This window comes from Larus michahellis, chromosome 1, assembly GCF_964199755.1.
Source record: "Larus michahellis chromosome 1, bLarMic1.1, whole genome shotgun sequence".
NCBI classification, from domain to species: Eukaryota; Metazoa; Chordata; class Aves; order Charadriiformes; family Laridae; genus Larus; species Larus michahellis.
Genome location: NC_133896.1, coordinates 27,945,812 through 27,961,625, shown reverse-complemented (window position 1 = coordinate 27,961,625; position 15,814 = coordinate 27,945,812). Strand labels below are relative to the sequence as shown.

Here is a 15,814-nt window from a genome sequence, read left to right as displayed (position 1 = left end):
GACACCCTCCTGCCAGCTCCTTCAGAGAAAAGAACAGAGCCAGCACAATTTCTTTTGCTTGGTATCCTAGGTATTTGTACCACACCTTGGAGGAATTCAGGGACTTGATGGGTTTTAGTTGCTGTTATTATTATACTCATTATGTTTACTATGACATCAAAAGGAAGCGGAATAATTTGGTGAGCATGTAGATCCTTTGGTACAGTTTTCATATAATATACTTTATCATCACTATCTGTTGATGTACAGAACTCTTTTTTTTTTTTTTTTTTTTAAAAAGAGATTAATGTTTGGCTATGAAGAGTTATTGTCTCAGGGACTCCTAAGAACCATTAGCACCAAATGACAATTAAACTGCAGGAAATGCCTTGCATCAAGATCACTCATAATTGCTGCTAGAACATTTAGATCAAATCTGTATGCTGTCTTGGTTACTCATGGCTATCTGCCTTTTAATCTTTTTCATTTTATGACCCATGCCATTCCTTTAATTACCACAGTATGGAAAGCTGTTAGCTTTACACGACAGGAAGGGCTTCCAAAATCTGCTCTGCATTTCTATACAAGAATTCAGGTAGATAGATGTTATAGCCATAAAGCATAAAGTAGAAAATCTAAGTAAGTGGTGAGAGTAGTTAAGGGAATTGAGCTAAAACTGTGCTTGGAGCCAGGTTTGCCAACTTGGCTCTTTACGAAAGGAGGAACTACATTCCAAGGAAATTACACTGTCCCCGTTCTGTACAGACAACCACAAAATGCTCAGACTCATGCAAAAAGTCAATCAACAGGATCGACTCAGAAACTCAAGAAAACTGCTTTCTCCTACTGTAAGGTGTTTTTATCACACCTAAAAAGACTTGCATCTTTACCTGAGCTTGTATGACTTCCTCGGTGAACCAGGGCACGTGTCTGCATTTATCTCAGCTGGCTAGAATCAACAAAGGTCCTTGCTTTGCATATGCAGTGAAAGTACATTAAGAGATTAATTAGTCTGTCCAAACACATGAAAAATTGGGAGCCAAACCCAAATATCTCCATATTCACTCACCTGAAGCAGAAGACCAACCTTACCCTGTGTTATTGATCATACAATTGTACAATAACAAGCATAACGTGTTATTCTACGCCACACACAGCTCCTTTCCTACTTGGACCGAGTAAGATGTTGTCAGTTGTCAGGCTGAATTATTTGCTGCAGATACCAAGCTTAAGCCTGTGCTAGAACTGGGTTTATTTTAGTACCAGTGTAGTGGTAAAGAGCCACAATAGCATCACAGGTATTTTCTTACTGAAGCTCCACAATTGCTGACTTGCATTTCAGGTGAACATAGTGGATCAATAGTGTTGTGTTGTTCAAAGTTTAGTTTCTGTTTTCCTGCTACCACTAAACAATACAATAATGGGGAAAAAAAATATCCATCCTTATGCATCCAGATGTGGAAAGCTGTCCTCCTGTATTTAAAGATCCAAATTCATCTGGAAACATACGCATGAACAAACAAGGAAGGACCTACCTTATTGTGGGTATTTTCTCTGTGTTTTTCAATTATTCTTTGTATATTTTGCACTTCTTTTCTAGTTCCTGTTCTTTGTGGAACTGATTTCTCAGCCCTTAGAATGAGTACCACTTCCTCACATGAGAAATTTCCCTGTATCCCAATAAATGCTGTATACCACCTTTTAAATTAGTCTTTTTGAGCAACGTATCTGCTCCACTCGTTTGTAATATATCAGTGAGTCTTTGCCGAGGTTCGTTACAAAAGAACCTGTAGTGCCATTGTAGCCCATCACAACAAAAAAATGATTAAATAAATCCAGTTATGCTACAGACCCAAGATACGAGTTGGATTTAGAATGTTAAGATCTGAAGCAAGTTTCCAAGAAAACACTGTGCTTTATTGGACTGCAGGGGATCTACAGAAAAATATTGCTAAATGAGTATAAGAATAACATTTTCTCCACTGCAAAGGATAGATTAGTGTTCTTGTGTTTTAATGCCTGTTAAAAATAAACCTGTCAGACAACGAAAATGCTTCTATTGATAGCTGCTGTGAATTACAATGGCATGTTGGACCCAGTAATGGACCGTGTATATTAAAGAGCATATTTTATGCTGGGAGAATTGAGATTCTTTTTTTGTATTTCAATATTGTAAGAGAAGGCTTACAGATCGGTTGAACATGCTAATGAAAGCAATTTCTTCTGACACACATGGCTGCACTGGGTATGTAGAGGATTTAGTTAATGGTAGATCCTCCAGCAATTGTCTAGGCTGTGCCCTGCCCACTGGTTCTTCACCATCAGCCATCTGCATGCACACACACCTCTCAGTGTACCATAGAAACCTCCCAGCTCTGTTATGAATGAATTTATGACCTAAATCACCGCTAGTAAGTCCTGTGACTCTATGCACTAGGAAAATGCGTCATGTCAGTGTATGTATCGTGCTGCAGTAAAGTTATGTTCCCATCCTAGTGAGGATGAGTAACCTAAATTAGAGTTAAAATAGTGCTGAAGATGAGGGAACGTGGATTTTAACTCAGATTAGCCATTTGAATTCAACTCAGGGATCATTTGTATGTTTGTTGCTGACTTACTCTCTCCAATTTCCTTGTTCTTTCTGTTATTTTAACTCAAGGTAGCTAATTCAGGTTAGCAATTCTGACTTAAGAACATTTTTAATCTGTGGACATGGGAAATAGGTTAACCTCAATAAGTGTGTTACATATAACCAATCTTGTCTACAGATGCAATCGGTTAATTGAAAAGTCTGGTGAAGACACGTCCGCTGTGGGCTCTAGTCTGTTGAAGCTGATGCCAGTGCTGTGACAGATTTGCAACAACAGATTAAAGTTGGATGGATGGAGCTGTTCTCATCTCCCCCTCTCATTTGCCCTGTCCTGTTAAATGATGCTGCTGTCTCCATGGCAGGGCATCTGATCCACAGGGAATCAGGTCCTGAACTGGCACAGATTTCAGTCCAGGATGGCAAAGCAAACTGAACTCTCAGGAGCAGCAATCACTATGGTTATCCTGTATAAATTTGTCACCATGAGTCTGTCAGAGCCCGTCAGAGCCCAAAGTAACAAGATGTACTATCCCACTGGAAAAAATATAAAACTATATTACCAAATATTTCCTTAAAGAGGGGAAAAGGCTACCATTTGCTGACAGTAGAGTTTTTGAAATATGAATTAACATGGCTCTGCTGTTACCTAACCTGAAATGACCTGGCTGAGGCCTAAATGTATTCTTGTACAAACACGCTCTACGTGGGATACGCAGGACCCTGTCATTTCCTTTTCTGTAATAATGCAAGGAAAAACGGGATGCACCGAACAACGTACAAAACGCTTTCGTGTCAGTGTGTTGTCTTAGCTTGTGCAGATCTGTGGAGTGCTTTGTGATCAGAGTTAAATGGGACCCGAGTTGTTGAAATGAGGGCTAGGAAAACAAGCGTGACTCTGTTTTCTGGCTTCCTTGCATATGACAGCTTGAACATTACTCCGTAATAAGGCCAGGCCTGACTTGTCAATACGGTGGCAAACAGTGTGAAGAAGAGACAGGATGTTCAATGTTTACAAATTATCACCCTGGCCATAATTAGGGAGAATGAAACTTGTAGGAAAAAGATTGCCATTGGGAAGCCATTAACGGTACACAAACACTCAAGACCAAGCCTGGTGGGAAGCATCAGCCATAGCACTTGAGGTTGCCAGGCACACTAATATGACACATCATTACTAGCCACTTGCAACGGTTGACCAAAATGCATTTTCTCATCAGTTATACAAGCCAGTGTCTGCTGAGGGATGGAAAAATGAGCACATCATGACACAGGCTTTGAAAATATCTCTTACAAAAGAAATAATCCATCCACAGCTATTGCTTGCTGATACTTATCACAGGCCAAAGCTTACAAGTCTTCTGTAGACACATGAAAGACACACTGACACACAAGTCACAGGAAGGTCACAAAAGAATGAACAGCATCCATCATTCAAACCAAGTAGAGAAACAAAGGGATTACTTGTTTTCCCTTTGCAACTGATAGGCAGCAACTGGTTCTTTGACCTGTATTCAAAAAGTGCATCTACAGCCTAAGTATTTTGGTTCTAATTCAGCAAAACTCTTTTTAAGCACACACAAAAAAGTGCTTAAGTGAACTGAAATTACATTTTAGTATGTGCTAAGGACAACTGGGACTTTTGGACCTTTGAAGAGAGGTGGGACTGAATTTTTAATTCTCCAAAGTTTTCCTCCTTCTTTGGGATGTGTTCAAATGAAATGTGTTTGTAGTGACCTGGTCTGGAGGTTACAGAGAAGCATCTCTGTGCTGCGGACTGCAGCAATGGAATAGAGAAAGACCCTGGGTCAAATACAGACATAAAGACGTACCGAACATCACAGGAGTCTCACTGGGGAACAGTAGAGTTTATATCATGTGAGGACTGTGAAAAAACAAATACCTAAAAGGAGTTGCACATTGTACTCTTCACATAACTCCTATGTCCTCCCTAAGCTATAAATGTCTCACAGTAGAGGATGTGCCTTCTGATTTCAGGCACCTTGAGGAAAGATTCACAGTGTGCTGCAGATGGGCATTGTGGGGAACCATCTTCCCTAAAGCTGCCCATAAATCTGAGCCTGAGCTTCCCATAGGTGGGAATCAGCAGATTTCTGCCTGGGAGGATGCTTGAAACACCTTAAAAGCATACAAAGGAAGGCACAATGATGGAGCTCAAATATGAGAGCAAAGGTGACTTGGTTTTCATTTATTGCTCATATTTTCCTTTCTGTAGTGATGAAATACAGTACCTATTATTCCTGGCATTCTTTGCATTACACTGAATCCCGCCCTTGCTCTTGCTGTTAAGCTTTTTGGTTCCAATCTCGATTGCTAAAGGAGTCTAAGGAGGAATTTTCTGTCTCCGGAGCACAGATTCAAACCGGAGCTGCATCACCAGCTGGCTGTGGGCAGAGTAGCCTATCCGAGGATACTGGCCTCACATCCCAAGATGCGGTTTGAGGGAAAGAATAAGTCAGCCAGTATTTATGGCTCTCAATCCCTCTGCAGTGCACACTGGTATTTACTGTTGGACAGTGAGGGATCCTTTTTTTCGGAGACAGGAAGAATGGAGAAGATTGTAAGCTGAAGACTGAGGGGCATACTGGGTGGGAAATATATTTGGGAACATATTAAAACAAGAAGGTAGCACATGATATACTGCAACAAAGTAGGTGCCTGGCTCTCAAGTAATCCTGCATCTTTTTTCCTGTCATGGTGGTCGATCATCCTCATCTAACTATTGTCCCACCTATTGTTTTCTCTCTCCACTGCAATCCCACCTCTGTTATGTGGGTTTAAACTTGTTGCAGTAAACAATATACCCGCCTCTGTGTTGTGTCAGAAATAGAGCACTTTTGGAATTTTCTGCTTAATCTAGTATTTGTCAGAACATGTTGACTCGTCAGAAGTGAATCTGCAGGAATGTATCAGTTTTTAGCAGTTTCTCGGGGTGGAAGTGCCGGCTGGAAGGAGGCACTTCTGCGCTGCCAGCGCTGTCAGGGCAGGGAGGTGGACACGGTTGTTCTTGCATCGGGTGTGACTTCTGGGTGTTTCACGCAAACTACGAAAGCTCTTGGTTTCATCCCAGCCTGGAGCAGGAAAAATTCTGTAATAGCAAGAAGTTTCAGAGGATGAGAAAACTGTTTCCTGCCTTATACAATATATAAGTTAGGGCTCTGTGTACTGGGGCTATTTTCTAATTATAGCAATATCCCTGCTCTTTTTTCTTTTAAACTTAAATCCATGTTTGGTTTGTTTCCAGGATTCTGTTATCACTAATTAATATCAGAAAATGTTGTTGATTTGAAGGAAGATCTTCATTTCTCAATACCAGAAGTGTGACTTGTTCTTACCAGCTAATACTTGCAAATAGCCGGTGTTTCTGATTTTTATCCCCAGCTCTCGATCATGATTCTTATCAGGTAACAGGGAGGAAGAACAATTCTTTGTTTCCAAAACCTATTATTTTGTGTAATTAATGAGGCAAGCCACAGAAAGAGTCCAGTGGACGCTGAAATAAAATGTCACAAGGAATGCAGGAGATTATTGATGGATTGTTTTAACCAATCTAGTGAAAACACTGAATTTATACACAACCGAAGCAGCTGTGGTCTATAGCCATATTTTCATTTAGCCTAAAGTCTTAATGAAATAAAAAGTCAGTACAAATTCCTATTATTAGTTTGTAATTTTCAAGGTTGTCTATTTTAAATCCTTCCAGGGGTCATAAGCATTTCTCTCGTAGCAACACTTGCTTAACTATAGCCAAACTATAAGTATTTTCCCAAAGTATGTTATCATATTGCTGTTAGAATGCATAATTGTTTTCTCCATGGAGAAGCTAAATTTGGCTTAACAACTGTGTCATGACATTAACGGAAAATGCCTGGTGTGACAAGGCATAGCGTGGACGCTGCACCGAAACGCTCATAACCACAGTTCATTTAATTGATCTTCCGAGGGGGTGAAATATCACACTAGTCATCTGCCTTTGGTTTTCCAAGCCACTTCAAACAATTGTGTGGAGAAGTGGGGAAAAAAAAAAGTGCTAGGTTTTTTGACTTCATCAGTTAATGGCTGTAGGTCACTCGATACCGCTTTGTTTACAACACAGTGATAGGCCTGTATCTTGCAAAGGTTCACCAGAGTGACTTAACTGCTGTGGTACAAGGCCTGAAATAAAACTTGCACATGCCAGGCACCACATGATGCATAAAATATTCTAACGATATATTACAAAACCTTGTCAACACTGGGGAAAATGACTATTCCAAGAAGTGGAGCTGGCTGAAAAAAAACATTCTTTTTTTTCCAAACTGGGCCCTTACGAAAGATAGTGATTTGGGGAGCTGGAGGGAGAGAGGGAGGGGGTTATTCCTTTGGCATGGTGGAGAAAAGTCTCTTCCTTGGTTAATCAAAAACGTCAGCAGAACAAAAGAGAAGCCCACTTCCAGCTCAGATCTTCACATTATTTCATGTCTTTCCTACTGCTCATTTTTGAGCAGCTGTGCTAAGAACCAGTTCAGCCCCTTGAGCAACTTGCCAAATACTTTATATCCACACACTGAAGCGCTACAAGTGCTTTGTGTGTCCTGGGTGTCCTGAGCAGATTTGCTTTCAGCTGCCTGTGCGCCATCTTGTTCTAAATCGTACCAGTCAGCTGGTTTAATGCTGGTTTAATACCCACGTGGAAGTAGTCGTCTCTCTTCTGCTGCCGTACAACACACCGAGAGGGGTCTTGCAGAATTTATCAGGAGAAAATCCTCTGTGAATTGTTCTGAAAGCAGTGAAATGGGTACCCCCGAAGAACAGTAACTAGCAGTTTCTAGCACAAGACAATTAATGACACTAAGCAAGATTGCGACACTTCTTAAACTGAAATAGTTCAGCTAATACATGCAGCCTAGAGACGGATTTCTGTTGACTCATAAACTGATGATTTAGTGTATGAAATATAACCACTGTTTCATTTAAATCTATTTTGACAGATTAAATCTCTGACAATGAAGCCTTTTACTGCGTATCCTTCTGGGTTTATCATATTCCTGTTGGCCTTGCTGCAGAGGAGCCATGGACAATGCAAAGAAGCAGCTAAAAAATCAGAGATGAATGTGAATGTAAAATATGATCTTCCTAACTTCATTGCAGAAACACCGATCCAGAATGTAGTTTTGTACAAGCATCACGTTTATATTGGAGCCGTCAACAAGATTTATGTACTAAATGAAACTCTCCAGAACATCTCTGTGTACAAGACTGGGCCCATTTTGGAGAACCCTGACTGCGCGCCATGCGAAGACTGCAAAGATAAAGCCAATTTATCTAACAGCGTGTGGAAGGATAATGTCAACATGGCGCTGCTCTTAGAAACTTATTACGATGATCAGCTCATCAGCTGCGGTAGTGTGTCCGGGGGCATCTGCCACCGCCACATCATTCACCCTGACAACCCTGCTGACATCGAAAGCGAGGTGCACTGCATGTATTCACCCCGGGTGGACGGAGAAGCAGATAATTGTCCCGACTGTGTCGTAAGCACTTTAGGAACCAAAGTTTTGGTGACCGAAAAGGACAGGTTTGTCAACTTCTTTGTTGGAAACACTGTGACATCTGCATTTCAGCCTCCTCATGTGCTGCATTCAATATCGGTTAGAAGGTTAAAAGAAACACAGGATGGTTTTGAGTTTCTCACAGATCAATCTTATATAGATATCCTCCCTCAGTTCCGCGACTCGTATCCCATTAGGTATGTCCATGCCTTTGAAAATGATCACTTTGTCTATTTTCTGACTGTCCAGAGAGAATCTCTTGACTCCCAGGCTTTTCACACTAGAATTATCCGCTTCTGCACTTTAGACTCAGAGATGCGTTCTTACATGGAAATGCCTCTTGAGTGTATTTTTACCGAAAAGCGGAGGAAGAGGTCCATCCGCAAGGAGGTATTCAACATTTTGCAAGCTGCCTACGTAAGCAAGCCCGGTGCTGCTCTAGCCCACGAAATGGGCCTTGGGTTGAACGATGATATTCTCTACGGCGTTTTTGCACAAAGCAAACCGGACTCTGCCGAGCCAACCAACAGATCTGCTGTCTGCGCCGTCTCCGTGCGAACCATCAATGAGTTCTTCAACAAGATTGTCGACAAGCAGAACATGAAATGTCTGCAGCACTTTTACAGGAAAGAGAGCAAATACTGCTTGAACAGGGTAAGTGACAATTAATTTGTTACAATCTGGGATGCTGGTTCTCTTTTTGCCTACTCCACTGTCAGGTAGCCGTCCCCTCAGTTTCAGTTACGAAATGTAAGTCCCTGAACATTTGAGATTATTTGGCATTGCTGATGATTCACCTCTGTAAGGATTAGTTCCTGTAAATTGACTATGAAAATCACTGAGGTCCTTACGGTGCTAAGAAAGTATTAGTGGAACAGGGGAAAAAATCCTTTTTTCAAAATTTTATTTGCAAGCAGTTATTTTTCTGCTATCTTGAGAGACTGTGATGCAAATAAATGGAACATTTAGGCAGTTATTTCTTTCAATATCTCAAAAAAGTGTTCATTAACATTCGAATCCATGTGCACCGAGGAGTCCCTGAAAATATCACTCATACTTTAAACTGTGTTAATGCTGAATCACTGCCCTCTTTAGAAAAAAATGAAAGAGGTGGTTTGGAACATGCCATGGAGAGCCAGATTGTAATACCATTACTCATGCTCGATACATAAACGGTCCCACTGAAATCAGTTTTCTTAATGAAAGAAGTGTCTATGAAAAGTGTATCTGAATGAGGATACTGGTAGTCTTGGGTGGGAGGGTTGCCCCTCTGCACACCATGTGTTCAGGTGGTTGCTGCTCTCCAGCCATATGAAGTATTGCAAACGAGGGAAGCACAGAAGTTATTTCTTCCCTTCTGGACAGTGTCTGTGCCGGTCTCATGTCAGCTTTTGTAAAGGAAATGCACAATCTGTGAATCAAGTATTTTTAACATTTATTTTGAAACCTAAAATGCTAAAGCTTTGAATTGTACCTGCTTACGCAGCAGAGCTTTAAAGGTCCTCTCTGGGGAGCTTTCTTTTCCCAAATACAAGAAAACTGGAACTCAGAGGTGGCATGAGGTCCTCTCCCAGTGAGCAGGGACAGAGATGTTATGGTGGGCTCTGCTCAGCCTCGTGAGCCAGCGCGGGGCCTGTGTCAGGATAGAACAACAGCTCAGCCTGCATTTGGGCTGGAGGCGATCTCTCGTGCCCCATTGTTGGGATGGCTCCTGGTGAGAGTGGGAACCGCAGGCCTTCATCACCCTGATACCACCAGAGTCCTCCTCAGCATGCGTGCCCAGCACAGGGCGTCAGGACGGGGTGCTGGCACACGCCCCTGTTAGAGATGGGAGCCTCTTGCATGACAGAGAACAGCTGCTCCTTACTGCCAGGGGTGAGACGGGGGGTTCTAGGGAGAAGGATCTGTCACAGAGCTGCTGTGGCTTCTCCCCGGGAGTGGGAATGTGCTCCGAGGGGGGTCCGACCCCCTGAGCATCATCACATCAGCCTGGGCGTTCGGGGGACGACTGCTTGTGGCAGGCTCCAGGTGTTAAACTCAGATGTAGGCATTGCCAGCGGGTGCTGATACAGCAACCACAACAGACCTAGCAATTCATTCCCTTTTTTTCTGGAGGCAAGGCAATTTTCAGGAACTAAAGAGAAGTTAGCAAACATTCAGCACAGTAACTTCTTATCTTTCTTCACTGTGTTATTGCTGTCCTAATTTTTCATTTTAGGTCTTAATATCTTTTTTTTTTCCATTTTTCAGTTCGTTTTTTAACAATGAACATCGTTCTTCTCTGAAAGTACTTTTTTTCCTTATTCCTGGGGCATTTTACTTGTGAGCGACTCTCTTTAAAACTTGTGGCCTTTAACTTATCTCATTCTGTTCTTGCCTATACACCTGTTTCATAAGGTGATCTTTTCATAGCAAAGTATACCATTAAAATATTGACAGAATAATTTGCCACTTTTCACATGCTGGGAAGTACTTTTCTGTTTCAAAAGCTTTTACAGAGTCTGCTGCTGCTTTGCATATCAGAACTGAATGTCTTACACTGCAGACGGTTTATTATAGTTGCCCATTTTCAAGAAATGTCATCAGAACTCTGATTTCTGTTACATTAAATTGATAAAAGGAAAAATGTTTCTGTGATTTCTTGTGGTTCCTTTAAATGGCATAAAGGCAGTCAGAATTTTCTGTCCTGATTGTTTGCTTAACACTGAAATATCAAGACTGTCAAGCTTTGTCGTTCCATTTCCTTTGCTTTATTCCAGAGGACTCATTAAGGCTCCAATGAAAAGTGTCCCCTGAGTTCTTTCAGGTTTCAATTGGCCAAAAAGATTGTCAAGAATTTGCCAGGCATCCTTTATACACTTGTTTTTCCCAGGTGTGTAAAATAGACCTGCAAGGTTGGAAGGTGAAGGGAGGGAAGAAGCAGGCAGAAGAAGGAAAGCCCATTATGTCTTATGCTTATGGTTGTGTCAGGAATGTCAACTCTGGTCTTGCAGGATATAAAATAGTAATACTAAAAAAGAATCCCAAACCCCTCAATTCTTCCTAGTCCCTTTTTTTGTACATTATAAAAACGCACATGAGGGCATAACCCATTTTTTCCCCTTTGTAAGTCACCTTCAACTTAAAAGAAAGCTTTTATAAACTGCGAGAGTTTGTCACAGTTTATTTTGGCAAAATTCAAAACTTGCTTTTTGTAATGTAGCCAAGATGATCCTTCTCTTTGATGTTGAAAGAATGAAACCACAGACCACTGATGCAAGTGAAAGGCACTGACCACTGTGAGATTAAGTCATAGGACAGTGAAAGCCGTACAGCAGTGAATATGGTATACCACTGACTTCAACATTAAAAAGAAAAATGAGCCTTTAGCAATGTTTGCAATGGAGTGCTATCTGATAATTTACAGTTAGAGTCTGATTGATGGAGGCCATTTCATGTTACCAAAAAAAGTCCCACAAGACAATTGTACATAATTTTGTTGGACTTTGGGCAGTCCATCTTTTTAAGTGGCTGTCCCTCAGGACTGTTTAGTCTGAGGCTGCTAAAGGTAGAATTAGACCAAAATAAACCAGAATAAAACATCCAAAACACTTCCTCAACCCATTTTTCTCAGATTTTAAGCATTCAGAAAAATAATACTTCAGCTCTTCTTGATGTGGTTGACAAAGTTAGTTAGCTTTTAGCCTTCTCTCCTAAAGGAATGAAGTTTATGTGGACACACTGTTGTATGCCTGGCTTTCTGTTAGTTGTCCTGACAACCTCAACAATAAGAAATCTTAAAGATGTGAATCCAGGTGTGAATCCAGAGACAGATCCAATATACGCTCAGGCTGTGGAAGCCAATGAAGTGTAAGGAGCCCCTTTATAAACATCAGAAGGACTCACAGGGACCAAAGCAGGTATTGCTCACCCAGGGGAAAAGTCTCTGTCAGAACTTAGTTGGACAGCAAAGTCAACCAACCACAAGATACAAACCCAGACACAACAGTGGTTCACTTATTCCAGTGCTCATGGAAAACTTTATAAACTCAAAATAAAACATTTCCAGTTGTGTTTAAGTGAAATACATAAAAAGCCAAAGCCTGGACTCACTGAAGTCAGGGCTAGGAAAAGTGAATCTGATGGCGCATCTGATTGATATCAGATGTACCTCAGCGGAGCTGTGACCAGTTAGCACTTCCTAATAATTTCCTTCAGTGAAGAGCTGGCTGTCACTTCAATGACAGCAAGGAGGAAACAGAACTGGCTTTGAATTAAAAGAAAAATTTGGAGTCATAGTAAAGGGGTTTTATTGCCTAAGTCAGGACAAGGATATCTGAGAGGTAGCTGCTGTGGAGGGTTTTGAATCACTGTTCAGGAATCTCCTCACCCACAATGAGGAGAAAACTGGATGCAGGCTTTTAGCAGAGTTTATTTGGTCACGGTTAGTCACTATCATCAGCCCTGGTGTGGTACTTCTCAAAGCAGAGGAGTACTTAGATGAGGAGACAAATGCTGCTTACTTCATTTGCAGACATGGTCCGGTAGTGTGCACTCTATCATGGATTAAATGTGATTCTCCAAGTGAGAAAGATGAGTTGAGTTTAGCCGCGACAGTCTCAATTATACATTTGAATTGTCATTAGTTAGATTATGATCTTATGGGCTTTGTTTAGCCTTTCTGCGACTCCTACGTGCTAAACGATTGTGAGCTCAATTCTCCTCTGCTACCCAACTTCAATCACTATTGACTTCAATGGAAAAACACCTCTAAAAATGAAATCCAAATTCAGCTCTGTAAAGTTCCTGTGGTTTTGTTTCTTCTGCAGGTAGGTTCAGGTGAAAACCTAAAGTACTCCATTCACCTTACGGGAAAAGAGAAACCACAGACAGGCTTTTGCTACCATGTTCCCAACAAGTGTCCTAAAGCAAGACAAACTGGTCACCACTCCCATCAAATGAAAGGCACAAACAGTTGGAAGAACATTAAATGAAAACAGAAGATCACCAAAACAAAAGATAAAGTGACAGTAAAATAAACACATGGTGATGCTTCTTTATTACCATCACACACATGATAGATGACTAAAATTGGGTTATGCTTATATTGTAATGGAAGCAAATAATTGCTGCCTTCTCTCAGGAAACCGCAAAGGCACTTATTGATCTGTCATCCTAAGGGTATGCCTAGGAATATTTAATAAAATAAACAGAGACAAATAACTCTTTTGAGGCCCCGTAACCGTAATATCCCACACCACTTGGCTTAAAAAATTTTTGGCAGGTTTAAAAATAACACCACATCTCTCTGATTAGGAAGGGTCGATGTAGCTTATTTAGATAATCTCACAGCATGGAGGAAATCTTTTTTATATTACAACTAGAATGTGCCTGAATATTTTCCCTAAAAGTCAGGCACCAGGATCCATTGAATTGGTTCAGTCATCTATTCCTCTGGAAACGCTATATCAAATGGCATACAGCACTCTGCCTGGCACATAGCCTGCGCCCATCTGTACGGATTTTGTGCAAGCTTCTCTATGGGTTCTGACGTCTCGGAAGAATAAGTGAAGAGGGACTGGGTGATGGGCGACGTGCACTGACACCCTTTAGAACAGGCTTAAACCACAGTAGTAAGGTGACAGGCTGCCTCCACCTTCCTGTTCCGTGCTCACTGCCTGTCTGCTGAACGCCCAGGTGGTACCCTGAGGGTCCCCGTTGTCCCCTGAACGATACAGCGCAAGGCAGGGTGTGCTCACCACCCAGCTCCCCTCCACCACGAGGTACACGGCCATCTCTCCCCCTGGCCATGCAACACCTGACTGGGGCAAACAGCACGGCCTAAGGAGTTGCAGGAAGAGACTGAATTCCGGTTAAGCTGCATATGAAGGAGGCACAGGCATGGGTATGGGCACAGATACGGGTATGAGCGTGTAGCGGGTATGGTATGAGCATGGGTATGGGTATGGTTACCTCAGGCTGGGCCAGATCCAGCAGAGGTGTAACTAGAGAGGTAAGGGCTGTTCTGTCCCTGGGACGGGCCACGTGGACACCGTCACAAGGGAGTTCCCCAGAAAAAGGCAAGGCAAGGAAACTGGCAGGTCAGGGAGTTTCTTTGGAAAGTACCGCACCGCCCTGAGTGGTAAGTATCTTTGCAGACTCTTCTGAGCTCCAGAAACTATGGGGTCTGGGGGCTGACCTGTTATTCAGTCCCTAAGTGCTGCAAAAACTAGAGAGAGTTCCCTTCTCCTGACCTGTTAGAGGCCTGTCTCTGTCTGCCTCCCAGTGCTGCTGCTTGGTGTTTCATCATCTTCGCGATGAAAGCTGGATTTCTCTGTGAAAAAGTAGTATCCGTTAAACTACCATTTTCTGCAAAGGGCACTGCTTTATCAGCCAGACTTACTAATAATGTTCCATTTCCAGACTTTTTAATCAAATTCTTCCACTGAAGGCAGGGTTCCCTATTGGTTATTAGTGTGGAAGAGTGGCTTCGCTGCTTTTCTCTGGAATTGGACAGAAATAATTTCAGGCAGAAAGTAAAGTTATTCTTTTTTTAACATGGATATCTAGATTCTCTGGTCATGTGTTTTTTGTGTCTCTGAGTTTCAGAAGGCCTTTAAATAACACTGAAGACTAGAACTGGACATGGCATAATTTTCTTATCCTATGTAACTTTGCAAATTTGAAAACCTTTACAGTCTCACAAGAAGAGATGTCTAAAATGTAGACTAGCAGGTATGCCGCATTAAGGACACTCACTAGAGATGTGTAATATTCAGATCTAAGCCTCTTTTTCTGGGTTAAGACCAAATTCTAAGTGTCTTTTGCCCCAGATTAAGTTCCTGTCTAGTCTGCTGATGGCTATTCTGCAATGAGACCGTGTCAGCCCCTCTTGAAAGAGCAGCTTGGATTTCTTTGTAAACAATTCCATGTTCCAGAGAAAGAGAAGCTGATTCTGCAGTGCAGTGCATGCAGATCTAAGTCCTGGATTCATCCCACCTGGCTTTGGTAGGTAGTTGAGACATCTAAGTAAGCAATGAATTTTCCTCAGGTTCTGCTGCCAAGCGATGGAGAGACACATAAATCCTGACAAAGCAGACATCTGCCTTCCAGCTCACTCAGCACCAACCTTACCTCAGCAGTTTCTCTACTTACTCTACTTGATCTGACTCAGGACCACATATTGCTGTCATTATTGCTCACTAAAGCAACAGTAGGTAATTACTATCCAGGAGAGTGCTGCCTTACTCAAACTTTCTAGGTGGCATGTGGGTTTCTGATCTCAGACAGCTTTTGCATCAGAGTGGAATTACTCCTCATTTCCAAACATACGAGTAAAACCAGTCAAATCCCACAGTAAACAATAAAAAAAATACTGCTAAGGAAGAATTTACATGGCATAAATGGTTCAGAAAACAAGTGTAGGTCACAAAGAAATTTACTTGCGCTGTCTATGCAGTGGGTGAAAACAATGACATGTTAGAGGAGGAATGATCTTGGGGAAGTGATAATACACAGCCTGTGGAAATTGGGGCAAATTGCATTATTTTCTCCCGCTTTCTGGACTCCTTTCTATCCCACACATCTCTTGCACCACTGTTTTGGCTAGACATGCAGTCGTTGTGCAATTGTTATCTTGGAATAAGAGTCCCCACACTCAGCATTATCTTAGCATAACTGGTCTACTTGGAATTCACAGCTTTTCTATTTCATCACA

The 15,814-nt window shown here is 41.8% G+C and overlaps 1 protein-coding gene across 1 annotated transcript in view; it reads left to right on the top strand.

Moving 5' to 3' along the window:
- The window catches only part of MET (MET proto-oncogene, receptor tyrosine kinase), a 99,826-nt gene that overhangs the window by 19,194 nt on the left and 64,818 nt on the right, over nucleotides 1–15,814 (top strand). Inside the window, exon 3 of the mRNA XM_074602759.1 lies at nucleotides 7,558–8,772. Within this exon, the coding sequence (XP_074458860.1) occupies nucleotides 7,573–8,772 (1,200 nt within the window). The 5' untranslated portion in view covers nucleotides 7,558–7,572. The remainder of the gene's footprint in view (nucleotides 1–7,557; nucleotides 8,773–15,814) is intronic.